This window comes from Ictidomys tridecemlineatus, chromosome 5 (genome assembly GCF_052094955.1).
Source record: "Ictidomys tridecemlineatus isolate mIctTri1 chromosome 5, mIctTri1.hap1, whole genome shotgun sequence".
Lineage (NCBI taxonomy): Eukaryota > Metazoa > Chordata > Mammalia > Rodentia > Sciuridae > Ictidomys > Ictidomys tridecemlineatus.
The window spans coordinates 18,610,143-18,634,750 of NC_135481.1; the positions used below are offsets into that span (position 1 = coordinate 18,610,143).

Consider the following 24,608-nt stretch of genomic DNA (forward strand, 5'->3'; position numbering starts at 1 on the left):
GCCTGGAATTCTCTCCCCAGATTTGTCTACCTAGAAATTCTTAATTATTTTTTTTTAAATTTTCTTTTAGTTGTAGATGGACATATTACTTTTATTTATTTATTTTTATGAGGTGCTAAAAATTGAACCCAGTACCTCACCTGTAGCTAAACAAGCATTCTACCACTGAGCTACAAACCCAAACTCTTCTAGTCATTCTTTAGTTGTCAAACACTCTTTCTTTTATGCTCTCTCACAGATTTATGAACATGCTCATAAATACTGTTGCATCTATGACATGTATGTTTCATAGCAATTATCTTAAAGAACTGTAATCTTTGCATTCATACACATCTTCCCACTGATCTTTGAAGTTCTTAAGGACATGAGCTGGACCTTTAATTAATCTTTTAATTTCCCACTACCTAGCACAGAATTTGACACATATATAGTGCTGAAGGTAAGTAGATAAAGCATTACCCTGAGGGTATTCTCTCTCTACATAAGAACTTTCTGTATCACATTTATTTATAAAATAAAAGTGCTAAAACTTCCTAGCTAATAGGCACATGCTTATTGTCCCAGTAACTTGGAAGGTTGAGGCAAGAAGATCACAAATTTGAGGTTAGCCTGAGCAATTTAGTAAAGCCCTAAGTAACTCAGTGAGACCCTATCTCAAAATAAAAAAAACTGAGGGTATAGCTCAGTGATAGAGCACCCCTGGATTCAATCCCCAGTACTCCCTCCCCAAAAGTAAAAGAAAGAAAAAAAAAAGTTCTTTAATGATCTGATCCTACCTACCTAATCCTACTCTATTTCTCATTATAATAATACATCTTATAAACCCTACCTAGCTTGCACGTATTCACCACTTTATATGGATTTTGATTTTGATATTGAGCATCCCCCAGAAGCACATGTATTAAAAGCTTGGTCCCAGTTGATAGAGCTATAGAGAGGTGGCAGAACTTTTAGTGTGGGGACTAGTAGAAGGAAGTTAGGAAGTTAGGTCATTAGGGGTGTACCACTAAAGAGGTCATTGGAACCCAAACCTCTTCCTTTCTCTTTGCTTTCCAGATGTTATGAGGCAAGTTATTCTGCTCTAGCATATGTACTCTGCCATATGCTCTGCCTTACCTCAGGCCCAAAGCAATGAGGTCAAGTGACTATTGACTAAAACCTCTGAAACTTGAGTCAAAATAAATCTTGGGCTGGGGTTGTGGCTCAGCAATAGAGTGCTCGCCTAGCATGTGCGAGGCACTGGGTTCGATCCTCAGCACCACATAAAAATAAACAAATACAATAAAGGTATTGTGCCCAACTATAACAACAACAACAAAAAAGAAATTTAAAATAAATAAATAAATCATTCATTCCTTATTTTATTTATGTATATATGACAGCAGAATGCATTTGATTCATTGTACACAATTGCAGCACAACTTTTCATTTATCTGTACACGTATGACACCATGCCCAGCTTTATTTTTATTTTGAGTTAGGGTCCCAGCAAGTTGCTGAGGCTAGCCTCAAATTTAGGATTCTCCTGCCTCAGCATCCTGAGTTTCTGGGATTACAAGTATGTGCCAATGCCCTTAACTCTACTGTCTAAATTTCTATTGTATTTAATAACATCTTCTTTTGGAAAATGCTCATTGAAGATAGCACAAGTCAACTTTTTGGAAGTGCTGCAATAAAAACTGGAAAAAAATTGGGCAAAAATGTAAGATTGGTAGGTGAGTTAAGAGAGCAAATTGGTATCTATAAACTATAAAACAGACATACTTGAAAGGAGAAATATTTAGGACCAAAATTCTCTCGTTATCAGCTAGAGGAAAGAAAGGTCCACTAACCTTGGGAGGGGACTGGTACAGGTTAGGATTTACCAGAACTCCCAAAGGCTCTTCAGAAGATCTATCCATTTTGTCCAGTGGCTGGTTCAAGGTTCCATTGGCAATGGCCTGTATTGTCTCATCTAATCTGTAATAATAAACCAAAAGGAAGCAATAATCGGTAATATTCTATGCTCAGAATGTCTTTACTTAAAAACCAACATAAAACCCTTTGGTAATATTAAAATTTGGAATTCAAGGAGAAGCCCATGAACAACTTTCCCTCTTCCCACTCTACCTTCCTTCCACAGAACTTAAGGAAAATAGGTAGAGCACACTATAGTTACCAGTTTAACAAGATCAACAAAAATACAAAGAATATAAAATTTGTTTAAAAAGTAGTCTGACTCAGAGATGAATATTCTATGGCAGCTTGTCTATTCAATACATCCTACAGTTACTACTTTGTCTACTCAGGAGTCTCTTTTTTACTTACCTATGCTATTTGAATTCTATCTGCTTCGAGGTTTAGAAGTTCTAAAAAATGGTTATTTAGGGTCCCTAAATAACCATTGGATACATCCCATGTATTCTGTGCTTACGGTGTTAGTTTTGGGTATTTGGATCTAAACATATAAATGAATGTGATGGCACTGGGAATTTAGCTCAGTGGCAGAGTTCTTGTCTAGCCCCCTCAAGGCCCTCAGTTTGGTTCTTAGCCCTGGGGCCAGGGGGCAGAGGGACATGAAGATTTTCATTTGAACATTGTGAAATCCTACTGGCTTAGAAGCCCTATCTTATTCCATTCTATTACTCTATATTCCTTGTGGCTATATCCATACTCCTGTTTGATGTCTGACAAACATTTGTGAATGATGATTATAATTTTGAAACATAATAAAACAATAACAAGCTTTAACTAATAGAAAAGGTTGAACATGACCTTGAATTCAGCTCAACATATATTTGTTAAGGAAACCCTTATATGCAATTCAACCTAAAACATGGGGAGGACATGGTTCCAGCCTTCAAGAAGCTTTGAATTTCAATGGCAAGTTTAAGATAGCTATAAAGGGCCAGGTGCAGTGGCACACGCTGTAATCCCAGTGGCTCGGGAGGTTGAGTCAGGAGGATTGCAAGTTCGAGGCCAGCTTCAGCAACTCGCCAAGCCCCTAAAGAACTTAATGAGACCCTGTCTCAAAATTAAAAACAAAAAATGAAAAACAGGCTAAGGATGTAGCTCAGTGATTAAGTGCCCCTGGGTTTAATCCCTGATACTAAAACAAAAACAAAAACAATGGCATCCTGGTGCTGGGGTTTAACCCAAGGTGCTCTACCACTGAGCTACACACCCAGCCTTTTTAAAAAATTTTCATTTTGAGGGGCTGGGGTTGTGGCTCAGTGGTAAAGTGCTTGCCTAGCATGCTTAAGGCACTGAGTTCGATCCTCAACACCACATAAATGTAAAATAAAGATATTGTGTTCACTTAAAACTAAAAAATAAATATTAAAAAAAATTTTCATTTTGAGACAGGGCCTCACTAAGTTGTTAGGGCTGGTCTCAAACTTTTGCTACTCCTGCCTCAATCTCCTGAATCACTGAGATTACAAGTATGTGCCACTATGCAAAGTAATAGGTTTTAAAATCTGAATTTTCTGATAAATAGTTGAATATCTTTCCAAATGCTTCCTGGTTATTCATATTTCTTCATCTGTGATTTATCTATTCTTAGCTTTTGCCCATTTTTCTTCTTCTTCTTTTTTCTAAATTTTTATTTTTGAGGTTCTGGGGATTAAACTCAGAATCATAAACATGTTACAGAAGGACTCTACCACTGAGCTATATCCCCAACCCTACTTATTAAATTTTATTTTGAAATAAGGTCTCCCTAAGTTGCTAAGGTTAGACTCAAAATAGTGATCTTTCTGCCTTAGCAGTCCTAGTAGCTGGGATTATGGGCTTGAACCACCATGCCCATTTTTTTACTGGATTTTTTTTTTTTTTGGTCTTTTAATTTGTAGGCGGTCTTTGTAAAGTACAGATATTGCTTCTTTGCTAAAAATTTTCAATACATTTTCTCCCAGTTTGGTACTATATTTTCATTAAAACTGTGCCAGGCACAATGGCACACAATTATATTCCCAGTGACTTGGAAGGCTGATGTAGGAGTATCAAAAACTCAAGGCTAGGGCTGGGGATATGGCTCAAGCGGTAGCGCACTCGCCTGGCATGTGTGCGTCCGGGTTCGATCCTCAGCACCACATATAAATAAAGATGTTGTGTCCGCCAGGAACTGAAAAATAAATATTAAAAAATTAAAAAAAAAAAATTCAAGGCTAGCCAGGTGCGATGGTGCACACTTGTAATTCCAGAAGCTTGGGAGGCTGAAGCAGGAGAATTGTGAGTTCAAAGCCAGCCTCAGCAAAAGTGAGATACTAAGTAACTCACCCTATCTCTAAATAAAATACAAAAAAGGGCTGGACATGTAGTGCAGTGGTTAAGTGCTCTTGAGTTCAATCCCTGGCACTAAAAAAAAAAAAGGAATTCAAGGCCAGCCTTGGTAACTTAGTGAGGCCCTTTCTCAAAATAAAAAAAATAAGAGGCTGGGGTTGTGGCTCAGTGATAGAGCTCTTGCCTACCATGTGTGAGGCACTAGGTTTGATCCTTAGCATCACATAAAAATAAATAAATAAATAAATAAAAGGTATAGTGTTCATCTACAAATAAAAAAATTAAAAATTAAAAAATAAAAAATGAAAAGGGCTGTGGATATAATTCAGTGGTAAAGCACCCTTGGGTTTAATCCCCAGTACCAAAACAAACAAACCCATCAAAAGTTTTTTTAAAAAGTAATAGTTTTTTATTATAAGTAAGGACAGGTCTCCTTCCTTGAAAAATTTTCTTAGCTACGTCTATGTGTTTTTAAGCCCCAATAAACATTAACTTTATTTTTATTGTGCTGGGGATCAAACCTAGGGTCTTGTGCATACTAGGTAAGTGCTCTACTACTGAGCTACATCTCTAGCTCTTAAAATTTGTTTTTTTTTTTTTTAAAAGAGAGTGAGAGAGAGAGAGAGAGAATTTTAATATTTATTTTTTTTTTTAGTTTTTGGCGGACAACATCTTTGTTTGTATGTGGTGCTGAGGATCGAACCTGGGCCACATACATGCCAGGCGAGCGCGCTACCGCTTGAGCCACATCCCCAGGCCTAAAAATTTGTTTTTATTTTTAAATTTTCATTTACTTATTTTTTTACCACAGTGCTGGGGATCATCATCCTTTTTTTTTTTTTTTTTTGTAGCAGGGATTGAACCTAGGGGTGCTTTACTACTGAGCCACATCCCCAGTCTTTTTTTATATTTTATTTAGAGACAGGGTCTTTTTGGGTTTCTTAGGGCCTTGATAAGTTGCTGAGGCTGGCTTAACATGATCCTTCTGCCTCAGTTTCCCAAACAGCTGGGATTACTGGCATGTACGACTGTGCCCAGCTTGATGATCATCATTTTTAAAAATCAACAAAAACAACATCACTAAAGAAGTAAAAATCCTATATAGTCAACCTACTCCTTTTTTGAGACCCTTTCTGGTGCTGGCCACTTACCTACTGTGATATTCTGCTAATGGATTTTCTTCTTCTAGGATTTTCCGGCCAGCAAAGTCAATAGTGACCTTCTTAGAAAGTCGAGAGGCATGTCGAAGTTCTCTTAGCTCCTCTTCTCGCTTCTGCAAAGTTTCCCGCTCAATTTTGGACAACCACTGGTTAGAATCACTGGCAAAGTAATCTGACTCATCATCAATGACCTGGGTCCTTCGAATACTAAAAAACAAACAAACACATGACAATTAAGCCACATGTTGATAAGCATAGAATTATTAATGAGGAACTGTTTCAAGGTAACTTACTCTTTTGCTAGTCTTAGAGGCTACTGTCTGAAATACAAAGTCCAAGAATGTTACAAAAACAGGTGAAACTCAGCCTGATTACCAGCTTTTGCATATATCTTTTTTTGTTTGTTTGTTTACTGATACTAGGGATTGAACTCAGGGGCATTCGACCAGTGAGTCACACCCCGAACACTATTTTGTATTTTAGAGAAAGGGTCTCACTGAGTTGCTTAGCACATCGCTGTTGCTGAGGCTGACTTTGAACTCACTATCCTCCTGCCCCAGCCTCCAGAGCTCTATTACTGAGCCACAGCCCAAGCTGGGATTACAGGCATGCAGATCACCAGTGGAGCTGCTTATATCTTATCTCCAATGCAGCTTATAGAACTTATTTCAATATCAGACAGGAAAAGCACAGTACCATAATTCATTATCATTCTTCCTTTCTGCATACTCCAGCTTTCACCTTCTGATACCTGGGCTTCAGTTTGATTTTACTGCATCAGAGTTCATGTTCTGGCAACTTACTCAATATTCTAATTTTTCTACACTTGGGATCCAGTCTATTACTGATAGGCCCATTTGCTTACTAGAGTTTTACCCTGAAATATGTCCTAAGGCTTAATTATCTATTCTTAGGACATACTATTATTTGACTACTATGACAGTTTCCATCCCCATACCCCATCTCTAGGACTTTACTAACACAATGGGCAAAGTTCCAAGATATCTTAATCAGGCCTATCTCTAAGATCATACTGACAAAGAAACATAACTATAAGGAGTCTTAATGATCTAACTCCCATTCTATAGATAATGAACCTGGAGCTCACAGAAATTAAGTGATCACTCCAAAGTCACAAATCCAATAAAGACTGAATTTCTACAGGTCAAGATGATGCGGGGCTGGGGATGTGGCTCAAGCGGTAGCATGCTCGCCTGCCATGCGTGCGGCCCGGGTTCGATCCTCAGCACCACATACCAACAAAGATGTTGTGTCCGCCGAGAACTAAAAAATAAATATTAAAATTCTCTCTCTCTCTCTCTCCCTCTCTCTCACTGCCTCTCACTCTCTCTTTAATAAAAAAAAAAAAAAAAAGATGATGCACACCTTTAAACCTGGATACTCGGGAGGACTGCAGGTTTGAGGCCAGTCTCAGCAACTTAGAAAGTCCCTAAGCATCTTAGGGAAGATCTTGTCCAAAAAAATTGTTTTAAAGGGCTGGGGATATAGCTTAGTGTTAAAAGTGACCCAAACACACACACACACACACACAAAAAAAAAAAAAAAAAAAAAAAAAGAAAAAAAGAAGGAAAAGAAAAAAGAAAAAAAAAAGACTCAATTTCTCTATAATAACAAATCAGTGATAAACATAGGCATAAAGAAACAAACTGAAATCAGGTTCATATGTAATCCCAGCTTCTCTGGAGCCTGAAGAAGAGGATCACAGTTAAAGGTCAGCTTCAACAATTTAGTAAGACTGTCACAAAATAAAAAGGACCGGGGATGTAGCTCAGTAGCACATGTGAGGCACTAGGTTTGATGCTCAGCATCACATAAAAAAACTAAATAAACAAAGGTATTGTGTCTATCTACAACTAAAAATATTTTTAAAAATTATGGGTGATATGTGATTGATAATGATAGTAAATGATTATTACTGGTTTATGTATTTGCTAGGTTATTCATTATATATTTACTAGGTTATCATTAAATTTTATATTTATTTTTAGATAGTCAAGATGAAACCCAGTGTCTCATACACACTTATGTGATCTACCACTGAGATACTCCCCTAGCTCTTATCCTTATTTTAGAGTGTATTCCTTCTACTTACAATAATGCTGTGTTATGCGAGTAGTGGCCTCATATATCTCATACATCTCTCTCTTTCATTTTGTTTTCAGTGCTGGGTCTCAAACCCATGGCCTCACATACATGGCAAGTTTTCTACCACTGAGCTATACTCCTAGCCCCTATAGTATCTCTTGGATTGCATGGTTTTCTGTTGCATTAATTCAATCTTGTGTTTTGATCATCATGGCCCTACGAGCAATAGGCTCTGCCAAAAATAGATATACCACACAGCCAAGGTAAGTAATAGGCTACATCACCTAAATTTGTGCAAGTAAACTCTATGATTTTCAACAATGACAAAATCACTTAAAACATATTTCTCAGAACACAGCTCCATCCATCGTTAAGCAATAAATGACTGCATACGTTGACTAGATGAATAAATGGCTGCAAGTGAAATAAGTAGGGAATTATGACAACCCAAGTCAACTGTCTAGGGGGTATACTAGCATTTGCCAAAACAAACTGATGCAGGGCCAGACACAATGACACATACATGTAATCAGAGCAATGCAGGAGGCTGAGGCAGGAGGATCACAAATCTGAAGCCATCCAGGGTACCTCGGTGAGACCCTATCTCAAAATAAAAAGGACTGGGGATGTACTTCAATGGTAGAACAACACCCTAAGTTCAATCCCTAGCACCAGAAAAACAAACAAATAAAAAATAAACTGGTGCAGGATACAATTCTCTTGGTGAGAGCCTATTTTATTCAAACACAGATTCAAAAACAAGATGTAGGCCTCCTATACAGAGCATCCAACTTTTCTTTGTAAACTCACATTCCACTTTGAGAAGATATCAAATGCCAAAATAGTGGGGTTTTTTTAATTTTTATTTTTGTAGTTGTAGATGGACAGCATACTTTTATTTTATTTTGTTTTTATTTTTATGTGTTGCTGAGGATCAAACCCAGTGCTTCACATGTGCTAGGCAAGCACTCTGCACTGAGCTACAGCCCCAGCCCCAAAATTTTTAATGGCCAGAATCTGTGGAAAAGTCTATTTCTTAGCATTTGTTATTCTAACCATATCATACCTAGTTCTGTCAAACTCTAACAGTTTATCTTTATGCTTGATAGCCTTCTCCAGACCAGACTTAATTCGAGATTCTTGATGAGGAAGAAGGTCCTTGGTAGAGATGTCTACCTTTCCAGAATTCTCCATCCCTGAAATTGAATAAGGAAATCAAATGATATCAGCCTATATAGTACAAATTAGCTGTATTACTGTTCAGCAAAGAACAAAATATTGGAAGATCTCATTCTGATCTGCTGGTCTGGAGCCTTCATTTCAATGGAAAACAACCAAGTACAGAGGCCAGGTCTAACGTGTAAAGTATCAAGTGTTGCTTGATATGTAATAGGTACTCAATGAATGTGAGGTCCTTTTCTTCCCTTACAGAATTTTGGATCACTAAAGGTACTAAAGTGTTTAAATACACAACATAAAAATGCCTGATAGGACTGAAGATATAGCTAGCAATTAATCAATCAATCAACAAAATTAAATGCTGTAAAAATGAAAACCTTTACTGAGTAGGGCTGACTATCATTTTTAAATGTACTTTTACAAATCAAAAATAATGGAAGAAAAAAAGGAAAATTTCAGGAAGAGAGCAAAAATGAAAAGTTTAATGTAAAAGCATTTAATATAAATTAAATTATTTAATTCTCACAATAATATTAGAAATTTGCTTGAAATTATATTTGTTATAAAGTTAAGGAAATTGAAATTCACAGATGATGATAAATCAAATGGTATCAGCCTACAGTACAAATTAGCTGTATTACTGTTCAGCAAAGAACAAAATATGGCAAAAGTTCACTAAATTAGAAAATAGGAGGAATTAGCCAGGTGTGGTAGTACACACCCAAATACAAGTGACTCAGGAGGCTGAGGGAGGAGGATGGCAAATTCAAGACCAGCCTGTCTCAAAATAAAAACGGGTTTGGGGTATAGCTCAGTGGCAAAGCATCTCTGAGTTCAATTCCAATACCACCAACAAAAAAAAGAAAGAAAAGAAAAGAAAAAAGAAACAAGGAGGAATTAGCCTGGTATGATGGTACATACCTATACTCCCAGCTACTTAGGAGCCTGGGCAGGAGGATCACTTGAGGGTTAAGCCTTGGCAACATAGCAAGACCCAGTCTCAAAAAATAAATAAATAAAAATATAGACATGTTCAACCTCACTAACAATTTCAAAAGTTAGGGCTGGAGATGTAGCTCAGTAGTAGAGTACTTGCCTAGCATGTATGAGTCCCTGGATTCAGTCCCTGGCACCACACACATATCCTTTAATAGAGAGACAGGGAGAGAGGGGGAGAGAGAGAGAGAGAAGAGAGAGAGAGAGAGAGAGAGAGAGAGAGAGAGAGAGAGAGAGAGAGAGAGAGAGAGAGAGAGAGAGAGAAAGAGAAATTCTCTTTTCTTTATTTCTTAACTTATTTGGTTACTTATTTATATGAGTTTGAGCTCATGGATATTAATTTTATTCTTTGAGCTGTGATCCAATGTACTATTATATATTTGTTTCTCAAAGTTATGTAGCTAAAATAGTAAAATTTAAAAAATAAGTGCTTGTTGATTAGATGAATGAATAAACTGCATCTTTTATAAACTATATCTTTCATACCACAATATAGGAAAGAAAAACAACCATAGATACAAGTTGTACCCATCACCACAGTCATTTAGAAGATTCCTGTCTACCTGACATGAGCTTCTTCAGCAATTTCTGGCTTTTGTTTGAGTCACGCTGTAAAATATCCTGTTCTTCATGTGTACATACCTGTAAAATAATAAGAGAAGGACACATGATCTAACAGTTAAATTATATTGTTCACTTGATATACCTTAAATGTAACCTTAAATTATACATTAGATATGACAATAAAATGACATTACTGATGCTTTTCATCAGGACAAATCTATTAAAACACATTAATCTAAATAAGTTTTTCCTTCTCTCTTCATTTCCTTTTTATGAGTCATACAAAAAATAAAAAACTACCTCACTGCAAGTATATCTAACACTTGGTGGGGTTTTATTTTCTATTTATTTAAATCTACTGTACTTTCAAAGGACAAATATTTATCTTTGGAACACTAGAAAAATCAAGTAAGACTTTTTATTAAGTCTTCTGGTTCTAGAAAAATGAATCAGAAAAAGAAGATTACAGTACCACTAGTGAAAATTAGATTTACTTTTATACTATGATTTTCTTTTATACTAAATATATATGCACACACACATTTTTTTGCAGTGCTGAGGATGGAACCCAGGGCCTCATGCATGCTAGGCAAGGTATCTACCACTCATTTACATCTCTAGCCCAACTATATATATTTTGTTTCTTTGCTTTCAAACATAACAAACTTAGAAAATAATGAATATGTTAAGCAAAGAAAGCTCCATTTACTATAAAATTATTGCAGATTTCAGAAGGAAGCTGAGAAGGGACTGTGTCAAACTTATCAAATTTAAGACTTTAAGACCAATCTGGTTTGCATTACTATTTCTTGAACTGAACAGACTAAGAGAAAAAATTCACTGTCCCCCTCCCTTTTTTTTTTTTGGTACTGGGGATTGAACCCAGGGGCACTTAACCACTGAACCATTTCCCCAGCCTTTTTGTATTTTATTTAGAGACAGGGTCTCACTAAGGGCCTTGCTAAGTTGCTGAGGGTGGCTTTGAACTCTTGATCCTCCTGCCTCAACCTCCCAAGTTGCTGGGATTAGAGGTGTGAACCACTATGCCCAGCTAATTGCTATTTTATAAACATGGTGAAAACTACATTCTCCAGGTCATTCAGTTGTCTATCAGTTTAATCTCTGAGTATGTGGAAAAATCAAGAGTCCATTAGAAAAAATAAAGCAATATAAAACAGATGCCTTTATCAACATCAAATGTTATTGCTTCTGCCAGACAGCTCAACTGGTAAAATAAGCTTTTCAGACAGCTCTTTAGAGTTTTTAAGAGTCATTATTGCTATTTCTCTTTTTTCCTTTTTTATTTTTGGTAGTGCTGGGGATTGAATCTAGGGCCTCATGCATGTTAGGCAAGTGTTCTACCATTAAGCCAGATCCCCACATCCCTAGCCCTATTACTACTGCATTCTTTTTGTGTTTGTTTGTTTAATATTAATTTTTAGTTGTAGTTGGACACAATATCTTTATTTTATTTATTTATTTATTTTTATGTGGTTCTGAGGATCGAACCCAGGGCCTTGTACGTGCGAGGTGAGTGCCCTACTGCTGAGCCACAACCCCAGGCCTACTACTACATTCTTAAGGTCATTTCTTAAACAAAGCAAAGTTATAACAGGTGTTGTTCCAGAAACAGAAGCTATGAAGTATTGAGGATTATGTCACCGTGACTCTTGCCCCTACAGATATAAGCCACATCTGAAGACTACAAAAAATCCTGACACTTCAAGCTCTAAAGTTTTTAGTTTTGCTTTTGTTTTGGTCCCTGGGATTGAACACAGGGCTCTTAACTACTTAGCCACATCTCGGCCTTTTTATATTTTTAGTCTGAGACAGGGTCTTGCTGAGTTGCTTAGGGCCTTGCTAAATTGCTGAGGTTGCCTTTGAACTTGAGATGCTCCTGCCTCAGGCTCCTGAGCCACTGGGATTATAGGGATGCTCCACCATGCCTGACACAACCTGGGGTTTCTAATCAAATCCCTGCTACTAGAATCCTTGGGGAAGAAATTTACTAAGAAAAAGGGAAATTGTTAGGGATCTGAATGGATCTGTGTATTAACACAAAGCACAATAAAACAATAGAAAAAAAATTACCAGAGATCCACAGAATAAGCAGGGGCCGGAACCCTCTTGTTCACAGACAATCCGCCCACAGATGAGACAGTTATTGATGAGCTTATGCTTCTGGCCCAGGCAATCACAAGGGTGGCGACCAGGAAGTAGGACTGCAAGCTTGTCCTGTCCCTCTCTTGTGTATAAATTGACAAATTTTGTCTTCTTCTTTACGGAGCTACTGTTCTCTTGTGCCTAATTGTACAAAGACATCACAATAACATTGAACAATGAAAATGAAAAGAATGAAGGAGGGAAAACCTCAGTTCTAGTCCATAGCTATATATATATATATATATATATATATATACACACACACACACACACACACACACACACACACACACATATATATACTGTCCAAGAAATCATGAAAGAAGTGAGAGGGAGAAATACAAATAATCAAAATTAAGGGGCTGAGGAAAGGCTATGCTCCATAGAAATAGGCTAATAATTTCCTTGTCTTTTTTTGCTAGCAGCCCTCAATCTCCTACTATGGCTGGAGGAACATAAATATAGCACTCAAAGCTGTATGACATCTTAAAGCATAGCTAAATTGGAGATTATAAGAAACAAGAATGCAGGCTGGGGATGTGGCTCAAGTGGTAGCGTGCTCGCCCGGCATGCATGCAGCCCGGGTTCGATTCTCAGTACCACATACAAAAACAAAGATGTTGTATCCGCCGAAAACTAAAAAAATAAATAAATATTAAAAAAAAAAAAACACAAGAATGCCTTTAAAAGAAGATGACATTTGTGGATTTGTGGACAATCAATAAGTAAAATGAGAAATTTGTTCAATCAGAAATTAATAATAATTTAAAAATGGGCAAATATTTAAACAAGAACTTTATAACAAAAGATATCCAAATAGCATACAGATACATGAAAAGGTACTCAACTTTATTAGTCATTATAATCAGTCCCCAGAACTACTGGGGAAAAAATACCCAATCTCAACCAACCAACCAACCAATCAATTGAACAAAAAATAGTCAATACTAAACTATGGTGATGGAAATCAAGATGGCGTTTTCCCTTAGGAAAACCTGTATTTTCAATTTAGCCATTCTAATTGGTATGTAGTAGTAGTGCAGTGTGATTATATTTTGCATTATTTTAATGACTAATGAAGTTGAGAGCCTTTTCATGTGTCTGCTCTTCACTTGGATATCTTTTATTATGAAGTTCTTTGGAGGGCTGAGTTTTGTTGTTTTTTTTTTAGTACTTGGGACATCTTGTAGAGGGACAAGAAATGTTTTGTTTCTAGTTTTAAAATCCATAGCATAGTCAGTTTGTGAAAATTCATCTTTTCACTTGTGTATTTAGGTCACTTAATAAAAAGTAAACAAACAAAACCAGATCCACCAGCCTCTGACACTTAAAAAGTATAGATGCCTTTCTTTGCAACCATGTTGTGAACTTATTTTCTCTTTGCGAGTTTCTCGATCATTTCCAGAAACTGATGTTTTAGAAAAGAAAAATCTTAAGAGTTCCAGTCTATGGGAAACTGACTACAAGGAAGTAAGTAAGTAAAGAGAGCTGGTAAAATGCTCTCATGTCCAAAGCAAAAAGATGAGATATAGTGACAATACCAAATAGAAGTCAGTGAAGGCAAGAATGAAAACCTAAGACAAAGAAATGCTTAAGATTTTATCTAATCTAACAGGTTGCCACTTTTAAAAATTAACCAATATTATATTTTTGAATCTCAGAGATGGTGGTGGTATGAAGATTTAAAATCTCTTAAGAACAAATTTGTATTCTGATTCCCTTTAAAGTATCCATTTATATTAAAACAAGTATTTGAGGAATTGAGGACTCTGCTTTGATGAGGTCTCTCATTTATAATGGATAATAAATATTTATTTAAAAAGAGAAGGGGAGAGACAAAAATAGTAGAGAGAAGGGGAGAACAAGGCAAGCAGGAAAAGGCATAGTATGTCACTCCACAATCTAAAATCTGAAATGGATTACTTTTGTTGTAGTTGTTTTGTTTTTTACAGTTCTGGGGATTGAATCCAGGGACACTGTACCAGTTAGCTACATCTCCAGCCTTTTTTATTTTGAGAGAGGATCTCACTAAATGGATGAGACTGGCCTTAAACTTGTATCACTGCCTCAGCCTCCTGAATAGCTGGGATTATAGGCGTGCACCACCACACCCAGCTTATATTTTTGAGTTATGTAAATACGTTAGAAGTATCTGAACATTTCCATAGTTTTTGTTTTATTTTTGGTACAGGATTGAACCCAGGTTCATTCTATTACTGAACACATTCCAGGTACCTCAGCCTGCTGGGAGTCCCTTACAGGCATGTTCCACTGTGCCTAGTTCTGGATGTAAGCTGCCAAAGTGTCCCCAGACAGCTTAAATCAATATACATTGCTACCAGTAGTGTTCAGAATGTTCCTAACTTAATACAACTTCGTTATCACTGAGTAGTTTGTTGTGGTGGTGGTGGTACTGCGGATTGAACCCAGGGTGCTCTACCACTGAGCTATATCCCCAGCTAGTTTTTTTTTTTTCTTTTGTCCTTTTCTTCCCACCAACCTTTTTTATTTTTTGTTTTAAGACAGGGTCTTGTTAAATTACCTAAGCTAGCCTTAGACTCTCAATCCTGTAGCTTAGTCTTCTGAGTAACTGGGATTATAGGCATGTGCCACTGTGCTCAGCTTTAATGTGTAATTATTTATTTATTTTTTTATTTTTATTTTTTTTTTTTTTAAAGAGAGAGTGAGAGTGAAAGGGGGACAGACAGAGAGAGAATTTTAACATTTATTTATTTTTTCTTAGTTCTCGGCGGACACAACATCTTCGTTTGTATGTGGTGCTGAGGATTGAACCCGGGCCGCACGCGTGCCAGGCGAGCGCGCTACCGCTTGAGCCACATCCCCAGCCCATGTGTAATTATTTATTAGTAGAATAATCGGACAGCCTGGTTTGCTTAGGAGTTGGGGGAGGGAGTGTCCCAGGACATGAGAGTTTAAGTGTTAAAACTTAAAAAGTCCCAAACAAACCAAGATAAAAGACGACAAATTGGTCACCTTAATTATAAGTAAAGTTAAACACCTTTCTATACTAGCTATCTATGCTTTTCTTTTGCTTCTGAAGGTCTTTGTTTTTGTGGTTCTGGGGAGTGAGTCCAGTGCCATTCAACCACCAAGCCCCATCACCAACTCTTTTTATTTTTTATTTTAAGACAGGGTCTTGCTAAGGTGCCCAGGCTGACCTCAAACTTGCAATCTTCCTGACTCAGCCTCTTTCTCAGCTTCCCAAATTATTGGGAATATAGGTATGTGGCACAACACCTGGCTGTTTGTGTTAGTCTTTGCTCATTTCATTCCTATTGACAAAAAACTTTCATTCTTCTATTACTTCTCTTTAATTTAATATTAATTATTTTTCAAACACTTTTCAATTCTCCCTCATCCCCTCTCTCAGCACTGGGGATTGAACTCACCAATTTGCATGTGCTCAGCAAATGCTGTATCAATGAGGTACACTCTAAGCCCACCTATGTTTGTTTGTTTTTGTGGTAATGGGGATTGAATTCAGGGGCACTTTACTACTGAGCTACTCTCTAATCCTTTTCATTTTTTTTTTTTTTTTGGAAAGAGAGAGAGAGAGAGAGAGAGAGAGAGAGAGAGAGAGAGAGAGAGAGAGAGAATTAATATTTATTTTTTAGTTTTCGGCGGACACAACATCTTTGTTTGTAGGTGGTGCTGAGGATCGAACCCGGGCCGCATGCATGCCAGGCAAGTGTGCTACCGCTGGAGCCACATCCCCTCATTTTTTATTTTAAGACAAGGTCTTACTAAATTGCCCAAGAGGGGGACTCAAATGTGCTATCATCCTCTACCTTAGCCTCCTATATCCCTGGCATTACAGGTATGTGCCACTGTATCTTAGTGTCCTATATCCCTGGAATTATAGGAATGTGCCACTGTGCCTGCCCTATGTTTTTTTCTTGGTAATCACACTCAAAATTTTTGAGTTCAGTACTTCAATCTTAGTTTATTAACTATTATTTCTTTGGGGAAATTTAGCTTATCAAATTTCCTGATCATAAACATTTGTTTTCCTTAAGAGTTATTGTGAGAGCCAGGAGAGACTAGGAAATAAGTTTTGAAGGCTAGATGATAATAATAATATTAGAGAAGACTGGTTCAAGAAAGGAACACCTTTTTTTTTTTTTTAAACAAAGTTCAGGTTTTTTTAACTTTATTTTTTATAACTTTTTTTTAATGTTTATTTTTTAGTTTTAGGTGGACACAATATCTTTATTTTATTTTTATGTGGTGCTGAGAATCGAACCCAGTGTCTCACGCATGCTAGGCAAGTGCACTACCACTTGAGCCACATCCCCAGCCTTATACCTTTATTTTATTTATTTATTTTTATGTGGGGCTGAGGATCGAACCCAGGGCCTCAAATGTGCTAGACGAGCATTCTACCACTAAGCCACAATCCCAGCCGAAAGGAATACCTTTAATAATAGCAAGCATTGTGCATTCTTTCAGCATTAACCCACAAAATGTTGAAGATGAAACCCACAGCATGTCATTGTTTTCTATCAGTTGGATAGTATGTATTAGGTTCAATCCATAGAACCACCATAAAAAACAAAAACCCTACCATATAGAAAGCAATATGTCATCATTATCATCTAAATTCATATATTTGTTGAAAATTGCCACTGCAGATCAATTTTTACACTTCACTCTCTAAAAAATATTAGTCACTTCTTCTCCATAGAGGCAGAAAAAGCTTCATTCTATAAGTGCTCACCTTGGCCAAATCAAAAGGTGTTTTGACCTCTATAGTTGTGTCATGTTCAGCAAATGCAGGAACTTCCTGTTTGTTTCTTCCTTTCCGCCTACCACGCTTTAGCTGGTCTCCTGATTTATGCATATCAAAACTTTCTTTAAAGAATAAACACACAATCACACAAAGATTGATAATAGTAAGAATCATTAGTCAACAACTTTTTCTTTTTTTTTAATCACAGTACTGGCATTTGAACCTAAGGCCTCACCCCACATGTGTTAGTTAACTTGAATAGGTAATAAACAGAAAGTGATGCTTAGTAGAATCAAGACATCAAGTCAGGCAGAATTCCTTTCAATCCAGAACTAAACTAAACCATCATTTTCAAGATTATAGTCAATGATATTAACTCAAATACTACTGGCTGGGATTAATAATTTAAAATGTGATATTTATGATTATAAAGTAATAATGACTTAGGTAATTTACTTTGTTGTTCACCTTTTGGGAATTAAACAGAAACCTCTGTTATTTATACAATTATAATCAGTCAACATTTCTTTATTTTTCCTGTTTGGTATCAGGGATGATTAAACCCAGAGGTACTTAGCAATTGAGACACATCCCCAACCCTTTTTATTTTGAGACATACGATTATGTTTTAATTAGCTGTGAAGAAAAACAGGTAGCTGAAAATACTAAGACTTTTAAACCTGCTCATTTATGAACAATATTTCAACCTATACCTAATTACATTAACTTACCATCTTTTTTAAAACATTGCTGCAAAGGATCAGAAAGCAACTCCTGATCATTCTTTTGCCATTTGGTTATAAGATTGTCTATGAATTGTCCTTTTTTGCCTTCATTTCCCTGGAGAAGGTCCGTCACATATTCTCGTATTTCTTCAGCACTCTCAATCGACAAAACATACCTCAGGAGGCAAAGATAAAATTTGATGAAACAAGGATAACCTACATTATGCTTTTCAATAATTATAACGGAGGTCAAGATAGTAAAAACCATTCATTAGGGTTAGAGATGTAAATCAGTGGTAGAGGGCTTACCTAGTATGAGTAAAACCCTGGTTCAATACCTAGCACCTCAAAATAAAAACAAACCCTACTATTCATTAATCTATTAAAAACTTTACTTTGAACTAATACTATGCAAGATACTAGGGATATGATTAGGACAAAGACCCTGATCTCAAGAAATTAATAATCTAAACTTCATATGTATTTAACCATTTACTGTTTTGATGTATTTTTAGAATCAAATCAGTGCTGTGAAGTGTTGCAAGGCTATCCTTAACATAGGAACACTTCTCATTTCCCTACAAATGATACGTACTACTTAATCTCTACATTGCAAAATCTAAATTTATATTATTTGCTGAAGATAGACTTATATACTATAACCTCATTATTTTTTTCCTAACTAGTTATTAATTCAACATTTTTTATACCTTTATTTTATTTATTTATTTTTATGTGGTGCTGAGGATCAAAACCAGGGCCTGGTATGTGTGAGTCAAGCACTCTGCCACTGAGCCACATCCCAGCCCCAATTCAACACTTGTAAGTCAAGGGCTGGGGCTGTAGCTCTGTGGAAGAGTGCTTGCCTCTCGCATTTTAGGCACTGGATTCCATCTTCAGCACCACATAAAAAATAAATAAATAAAGATATTGTGTCCAGGGGCTGGGGATGTGGCTCAAACAGTAGCACGCTCGCCTGACATGCCTGTGGCCCGAGTTCGATCCTAAGCACCACATACAAAGATGTTGTGTCCGCCGAGAACTAATAAATAAATAAATAAATATTTTTTTTAAAAAAAAGATACTGTGTCCATCTACAACTAAAAAATTATTCTTAAAAATTTATAAATCAAGATTAGTGTCACATCAGAATAAATAGATTTTGTTTTTAATACCAGGGATTAAACCCAGGAGTGCTTTACCATTGAGCCACATCCCCAACCCTTTTTTAATATTTTCTTTAAAGACTGAGGCTTGCTATATTGCTTTAGGGCCTTGCTAAGTTGCTAAAGCTGGCTTTGAACTTATAATCCTCCTGCCTCAGCCTCCAGAGCTGATGGGATTACAGGCAGGTGCCACTACTGTACAGGCAAGCAGATCTTTTTTAAGGAAATGCTATTAATTGTTTAGGAATATAAAATAATGCAACTTTCCTAGAAATCAATCAGCCAATATATTTCAAGTGTTTAGAGCACTCGCCTAGCATAGGCGGGACCTGGGTTCGATCCTCAGCACCACATAAAAATAAAGGCATTGTGTTGTGTCCATCTACACCTAAAAAAAAATAATAATAAAAAAAATAAAAATAAATAAAAAAGGGCTGGGATGTGTAGCCCAGTGGATGAGTGTTTGCTTAGCATGTGTGAGGTCCTGAGTTCAATTTATAGCACTGCCAAAAAAATTTAAAAAGTGAAATTTATAAGAAATTATAATCAAGGGGTTGGGTTTATAGCTTAGAGGTAGAGCACTTGCCTAGCGTGTGAGAGGCACGGGGCTTGATCCTCAGCACCACATAAAAATAAATAAATAAATAAATAAAATAAAGATATTGTGCCCATCTCCGACTAACAAAAAATTTATTATCAACCTGAGAACTCTTATAATAACGATAAGTAAAACAGTATATGATCCCACTTCCCATAAAAGGTATACATACCCCAACCTATGTATAGGAAAAAGGCTAGAACATTATATACCAAAATCATTATCTTTGAGTGGTAAAGTTAAATGCAGTTTTTTTAAAAAATATTTTTTTAGTTGTGGGTGGACACAATAACTTTATTTGTTTATATGGTGCTGAGGATTGAACCCAGTGCCACACACATGCTAGGCAAGTGCTCTACCACTGAGCTGAAACCCCAGCCCCTATACAGTTTTAATTTATTTTCTTTTCCCCAGTAACAATGAATAATTTTTTTAAAACACATTGCATTATAATATGCATAGGAAAAAACACTAACAGAGAGAAAATGGTTTTCTCTAGATTGTGGCATTATGGTAATTTTGTTTCCTTCTTTATCCTTTTCTGATCTTTATTAGTTATCTACAGTAAATATATCTTATTGTTAACAAAGAAGTGATAAAAAATATAAATTTAAATATAAGCCAGGTGGTGTGTGGCTATAATCCCAGCTACTCAGGAGGTCAAGACAGGAGGATTCCAAGTTTGAGGCCAGCCTCAGCAACTTAGTAAGACCCTGTCTCAAAAAAAAAAAAAAAAAAAAAATTAAAGGGCTGGAATATAGCTCAGTGGTAGAGTGTCCCTGGGTTGTTCAATCCCCCGTACAACATCAGCAAAAATTTAGATGCAAGACCCTCAAAACAGGGGCTGGGGTTGTGGCTCAGTGATAGAGTGCTTGTCTCGAATGCGTGAGGCACTGGGTTTGACCCTCAGCACTACATAAATAAAATAAAGGTATTGTGCCCACCTACAACTAAAAAAAAAAAAAAAAAGACTCTCAAAACATTTGTAATTCAGACACATTGGTGAGTCACAAGAAAATTATAACAATGTTATACCCTTTAAATGTAAAAAAATAAAATCACAAAATTGTCCCATCATTGGTAGCATATGGACAGGATCCTTTTCATAGTGTCGTGGTGGAACTGCAGTTATGAGCTACAGGTGAACAAACCTATACCTTTGGGCTTCCTTAAGAGTACATTAGAGTCCAGGCACAATGGCACACGTCTGTAATCCTAGTGCCTAGGAAGGCTGAGGCAGGAGGATCATGAATCCAAGGCCAGCCTCAACAACTTAGCGAGGACCCTGTCTCTAAAAAAAAGGGCTGAAGATGTGGCTTCGTGGCTAAGCGCCCTAGGCTTGATCCCCAATACCAAAAAAAAAAAAAAAAGAACATATTATGATCATCAGGGGCTGGGGGGTTGTAGCTCAGTGGTAGAGCACTTGCCTTGTACTTATGAAACACTGAGTTTTATCCTCAGCACCACATAAAAGTAAATAAATAAGGATATTGTGTCCATCTACAACTAAAAAAAAAAAATTTTTTTTTTAAATGATCATCAGGGCTGGGGTTGTAACTCAGCAGTAGCGCACTTGCCTGAGGCACTGTGTTTGATTCTCAGCACCACATACAAATAAATAAATTAAAGGTCCATCAACAACTAAAAAAATATTTTTAAAAAATGATCATCAGGGCTGGGGATGTGGCTCAAGCGGTAGTGCGCTTGCCTGGCATGCGTGCGGCCCCGGGTTTGATCCTCAGGACCACATTCAAACAAAGATGTTGTGACCGCCGAAAACTGAAAAAAAAAAAAAAAAAAATTAAAATTCTCTCTCTCTCCCTCTCTCTCTAAAAAAAAAAAAAAATGATCATCAGATTAAAGAAAAAAAGACACAATGACATTTCAGGTCTTACATATTTCAACTACCTTTTCCTCAAAGCTTACCAGTCTCCATCAAAAAATTAACCGGTAGCAAAGACTCACAGAGCTATATGGAATCTTAAAGGATCATTTAACCCTGGAATTCCAAATTTTCACCAAGGAAGTAAAAACAGTTCTGGAAATATTTTTTAAATGTCATTTTAACAGTTTAATGAAGTATGATAAAGAACACTCATCCAAATGTGTTATATACCAAATATTATCAAAACAGTCAACTAAAAAAATGAACTCATGGAGATTGTGACACAGTTTATTTTGCTAACTCTGAACTCATCTTAATGTCTTATAAACATGTGACTGATTAGGAGTTTAATAATTCTATGCTATTTTTAAAATTCAGATTACTCATGTAAAATTATGCAAGCTAGAACACTACTGTAATACACCTTGATAATTCTTTTTTTTTAAAGATGCTGATAGACCTTTATTTTATTCATTTATTTTATGTGTGCTGAGAATCGAACCCAGTGCCTCACACATGCTAGGCAAGCGCTCTGCCACTGAGTCACAACCTCAGCCCCACATCTTGATAATTCTTAATTTATTGCGACAAGACACAGTAAATGCCTTAGTCATGGAATAATAGCCTGTTGTGCAACAACTAGTGAATACTTTATGGTTCAAATATTAGTACATTATATGTAATTTCAGTGATTATTGGAAGTTTGGAATACTTGTCTAACATGTACACATAAAATACAAAAATGCAAGAAGGTGGGGGCTGAGGTTATAGCTCAGTGACAGAGCACTTGCCTAGCATGTGCGAAGCACTGGGTTCGATCCTTAGCACCACATACAAATAAATAAAGGAATTCTGTCCATCTACAACTACGAAAAAAAATTTTTTTAAATGCAAGCAGGTGATGGGCTTGGGTTGTGGCTCAGTGGTTGAGCGCTCGCCTAACACATGTGAGACCCTGGGTTTAATCTTCAGCACCACATAAAAATAAATAAAATAAAGGTGTTGTGTCCAACCACAACTAAAAAATAAACATAAAAAATGCAAGCAGGTGTTCCATACTTAGTGTTTCCATTTTTTTTTGGGGGGGGGGTCGGTTATCGGGATTGAATCCAGGGCCTTGCATATGCTAGGCAAGAACTCTACCACTGAGCTTATACCCCAGTCCTTAGTATTTCAATTTTAAAATAGAAATTTATCACTTCACTTTCAGTGGTGTGGATGAGTTTGAGGAAAACTTGAGTCTGCCAAAAAAAACTGTTAAACCAGGATCATGAGATCAGAATTTTCTTGATAGAGTATACTCAAAAATTTGATTCTGAGACTAAGAAGTCTGCATTTATCATCTGTAATCCATTCCAAGTTGTTGATTCATCAAAAATAGACTCAATCTTCTAAGATACTAAGTGACTATAATGAACTCAGTAAATTTGAATTCACACATAATAATGTTAATAAAAACCACTTTTTTGGTACATATATTGTCAAGTCTTATTATTCAATTTGATAACATTCCACTAAATTAAAATGAATGTTTGAAAACTGTTTAACCTGATTTTGCATTCACACAAGAGTTAAGCCAAACCATGTGATATGTCTGGGATTTTTTGGTTTGGTAGTCGATTCAAGTGTTCAAAAACCGAAATTCTTTAATATGGGCTGTCTTGACTCTCTCCTTGCCAACAAGTTTCAGTTTTCTCCCAAAGTGAAACTGCCTTACTTCCTATAAACCTAGAATCACAATTTAGGTTTCAGCATCAGTGAACAACAGGAATCAAATTAAGAAACACTTTCAGGTTCTTCATCAAGTCCGATTTTTGCAGACATTCCCCTCCACCTGAGCACGTAAAACCTATACTTTAGTTCTCAGGCAAAAGGGATCCTTTCCAGTAAATCTTTCGAGGTTGCAAACTTTTTATTTCTTTATTTTTCCCACTCATCAATAAAGTATTTATTCTTTTTTATCCGTGCACTATAATTATACATAATAGTAGGATTCATTATGTCATATTCGTACATACACATAACTTGATCAATCTCCTAGTACTTTCCCTTCCTAATGTCTCAAATCTTAATGAAGATCCTTCAAAGTACTCTCCCAACTTCAGCTTTACCCACCTCAGAAACTCATCAAGATAGCACAACCCAATTGTATCCTTTTTGTTGCCCCAGCAACTGGCATGTAGTAATAAAGCAACATACGTTCGTTAATCAATTGGAAGCACATATTAAATCATGTTTGCTATGTCTGTTTCAAAAGAATTTTAAACACGAAAGATAAACTCTACTAATTATTCATTTATAGATGAAGAAACCAAGGTACAGAGAAGGAAATTAAGTTGTTTAAGATTTCAAAATTGGTAAATGATAGCTGAATATAGAACCTGTGACTTATGAGTCAGGAACTACTTGCACTGTACCACATTACCCCAGTTTAAATTTCAGGTCCGACCTGACACAACTCGGACCGGGCAAACCGAAATAAAGAATCTCTAAAGACAATTTGACTTGCTCCTTCTCTCAGAGTCTATAAGGAAACTAGATCCTTGGACAATCTTATAGGGCTAATTACTACAGTTTTTCAGAAGAAAAAAAACATATCTTACAGCTTGACAACCTTTCCAGAAGCTAAACTATAAAAGCGGAGACCAAAATTCGGCCCCTACAGACTAACTGCAGCTCTTTTATCATATTTCTTGTCTCTCATCAACTTTTCATTCCTCCCCGCTTTCCTTTTCTCTCTGCTAGTGCACATCCCAGAGCTCCTTCCCGCCTAGGACCCGAACTGGTCTCACTGCAAGATCTCCTCGCTGACATCCAGGCCGAAAGTTTTCCGCAACTGCTGGGTGCACCAGAGCACCAGCGGCTCCCGGGACACCGCCCCAGCTACCGCCATCTTCCTCAGCCGGAACCAGCTGGACAACAAAAGCCCCACGTCCTGCGCGGGACTAGTTCCCTTTGCAACCCGACCTCGCTCACGCGGGTTCCGCCAGCTTGCACCGCCCGGCGCAGTGGCACCGCCCCAGCGCCGATCCCGCCCACCTGTACTGCCTCAG

General features: G+C 36.8%; 1 protein-coding gene across 6 annotated transcripts in view; it reads right to left on the bottom strand.

The window, feature by feature from the left end:
• The window catches only part of Trip4 (thyroid hormone receptor interactor 4), a 74,318-nt gene that overhangs the window by 33,225 nt on the left and 16,485 nt on the right, over positions 1-24,608 (bottom strand). The window contains exons 1-9 of one of the 6 annotated variants that reach the window (XM_078048897.1): positions 24,348-24,518; positions 17,913-18,082; positions 17,170-17,303; positions 12,360-12,572; positions 10,268-10,346; positions 8,596-8,725; positions 5,415-5,630; positions 4,037-4,105; positions 1,833-1,959 (exon numbers count right to left, since the gene is read on the bottom strand). In XM_078048897.1, coding sequence (XP_077905023.1) covers positions 1,833-1,959; positions 4,037-4,105; positions 5,415-5,630; positions 8,596-8,725; positions 10,268-10,346; positions 12,360-12,572; positions 17,170-17,303; positions 17,913-18,082; positions 24,348-24,448 — 1,239 coding nt within the window. In that variant the 5' untranslated portion in view covers positions 24,449-24,518. Of the gene's footprint in view, positions 1-1,832; positions 1,960-4,036; positions 4,106-5,414; positions 5,631-8,595; positions 8,726-10,267; positions 10,347-12,359; positions 12,573-17,169; positions 17,304-17,912; positions 18,083-24,158; positions 24,317-24,347; positions 24,519-24,608 lie in introns of those variants that run through there. The other 5 variants (XM_078048894.1, XM_078048892.1, XM_078048896.1 and 2 more) reach the window with 5 other exon arrangements.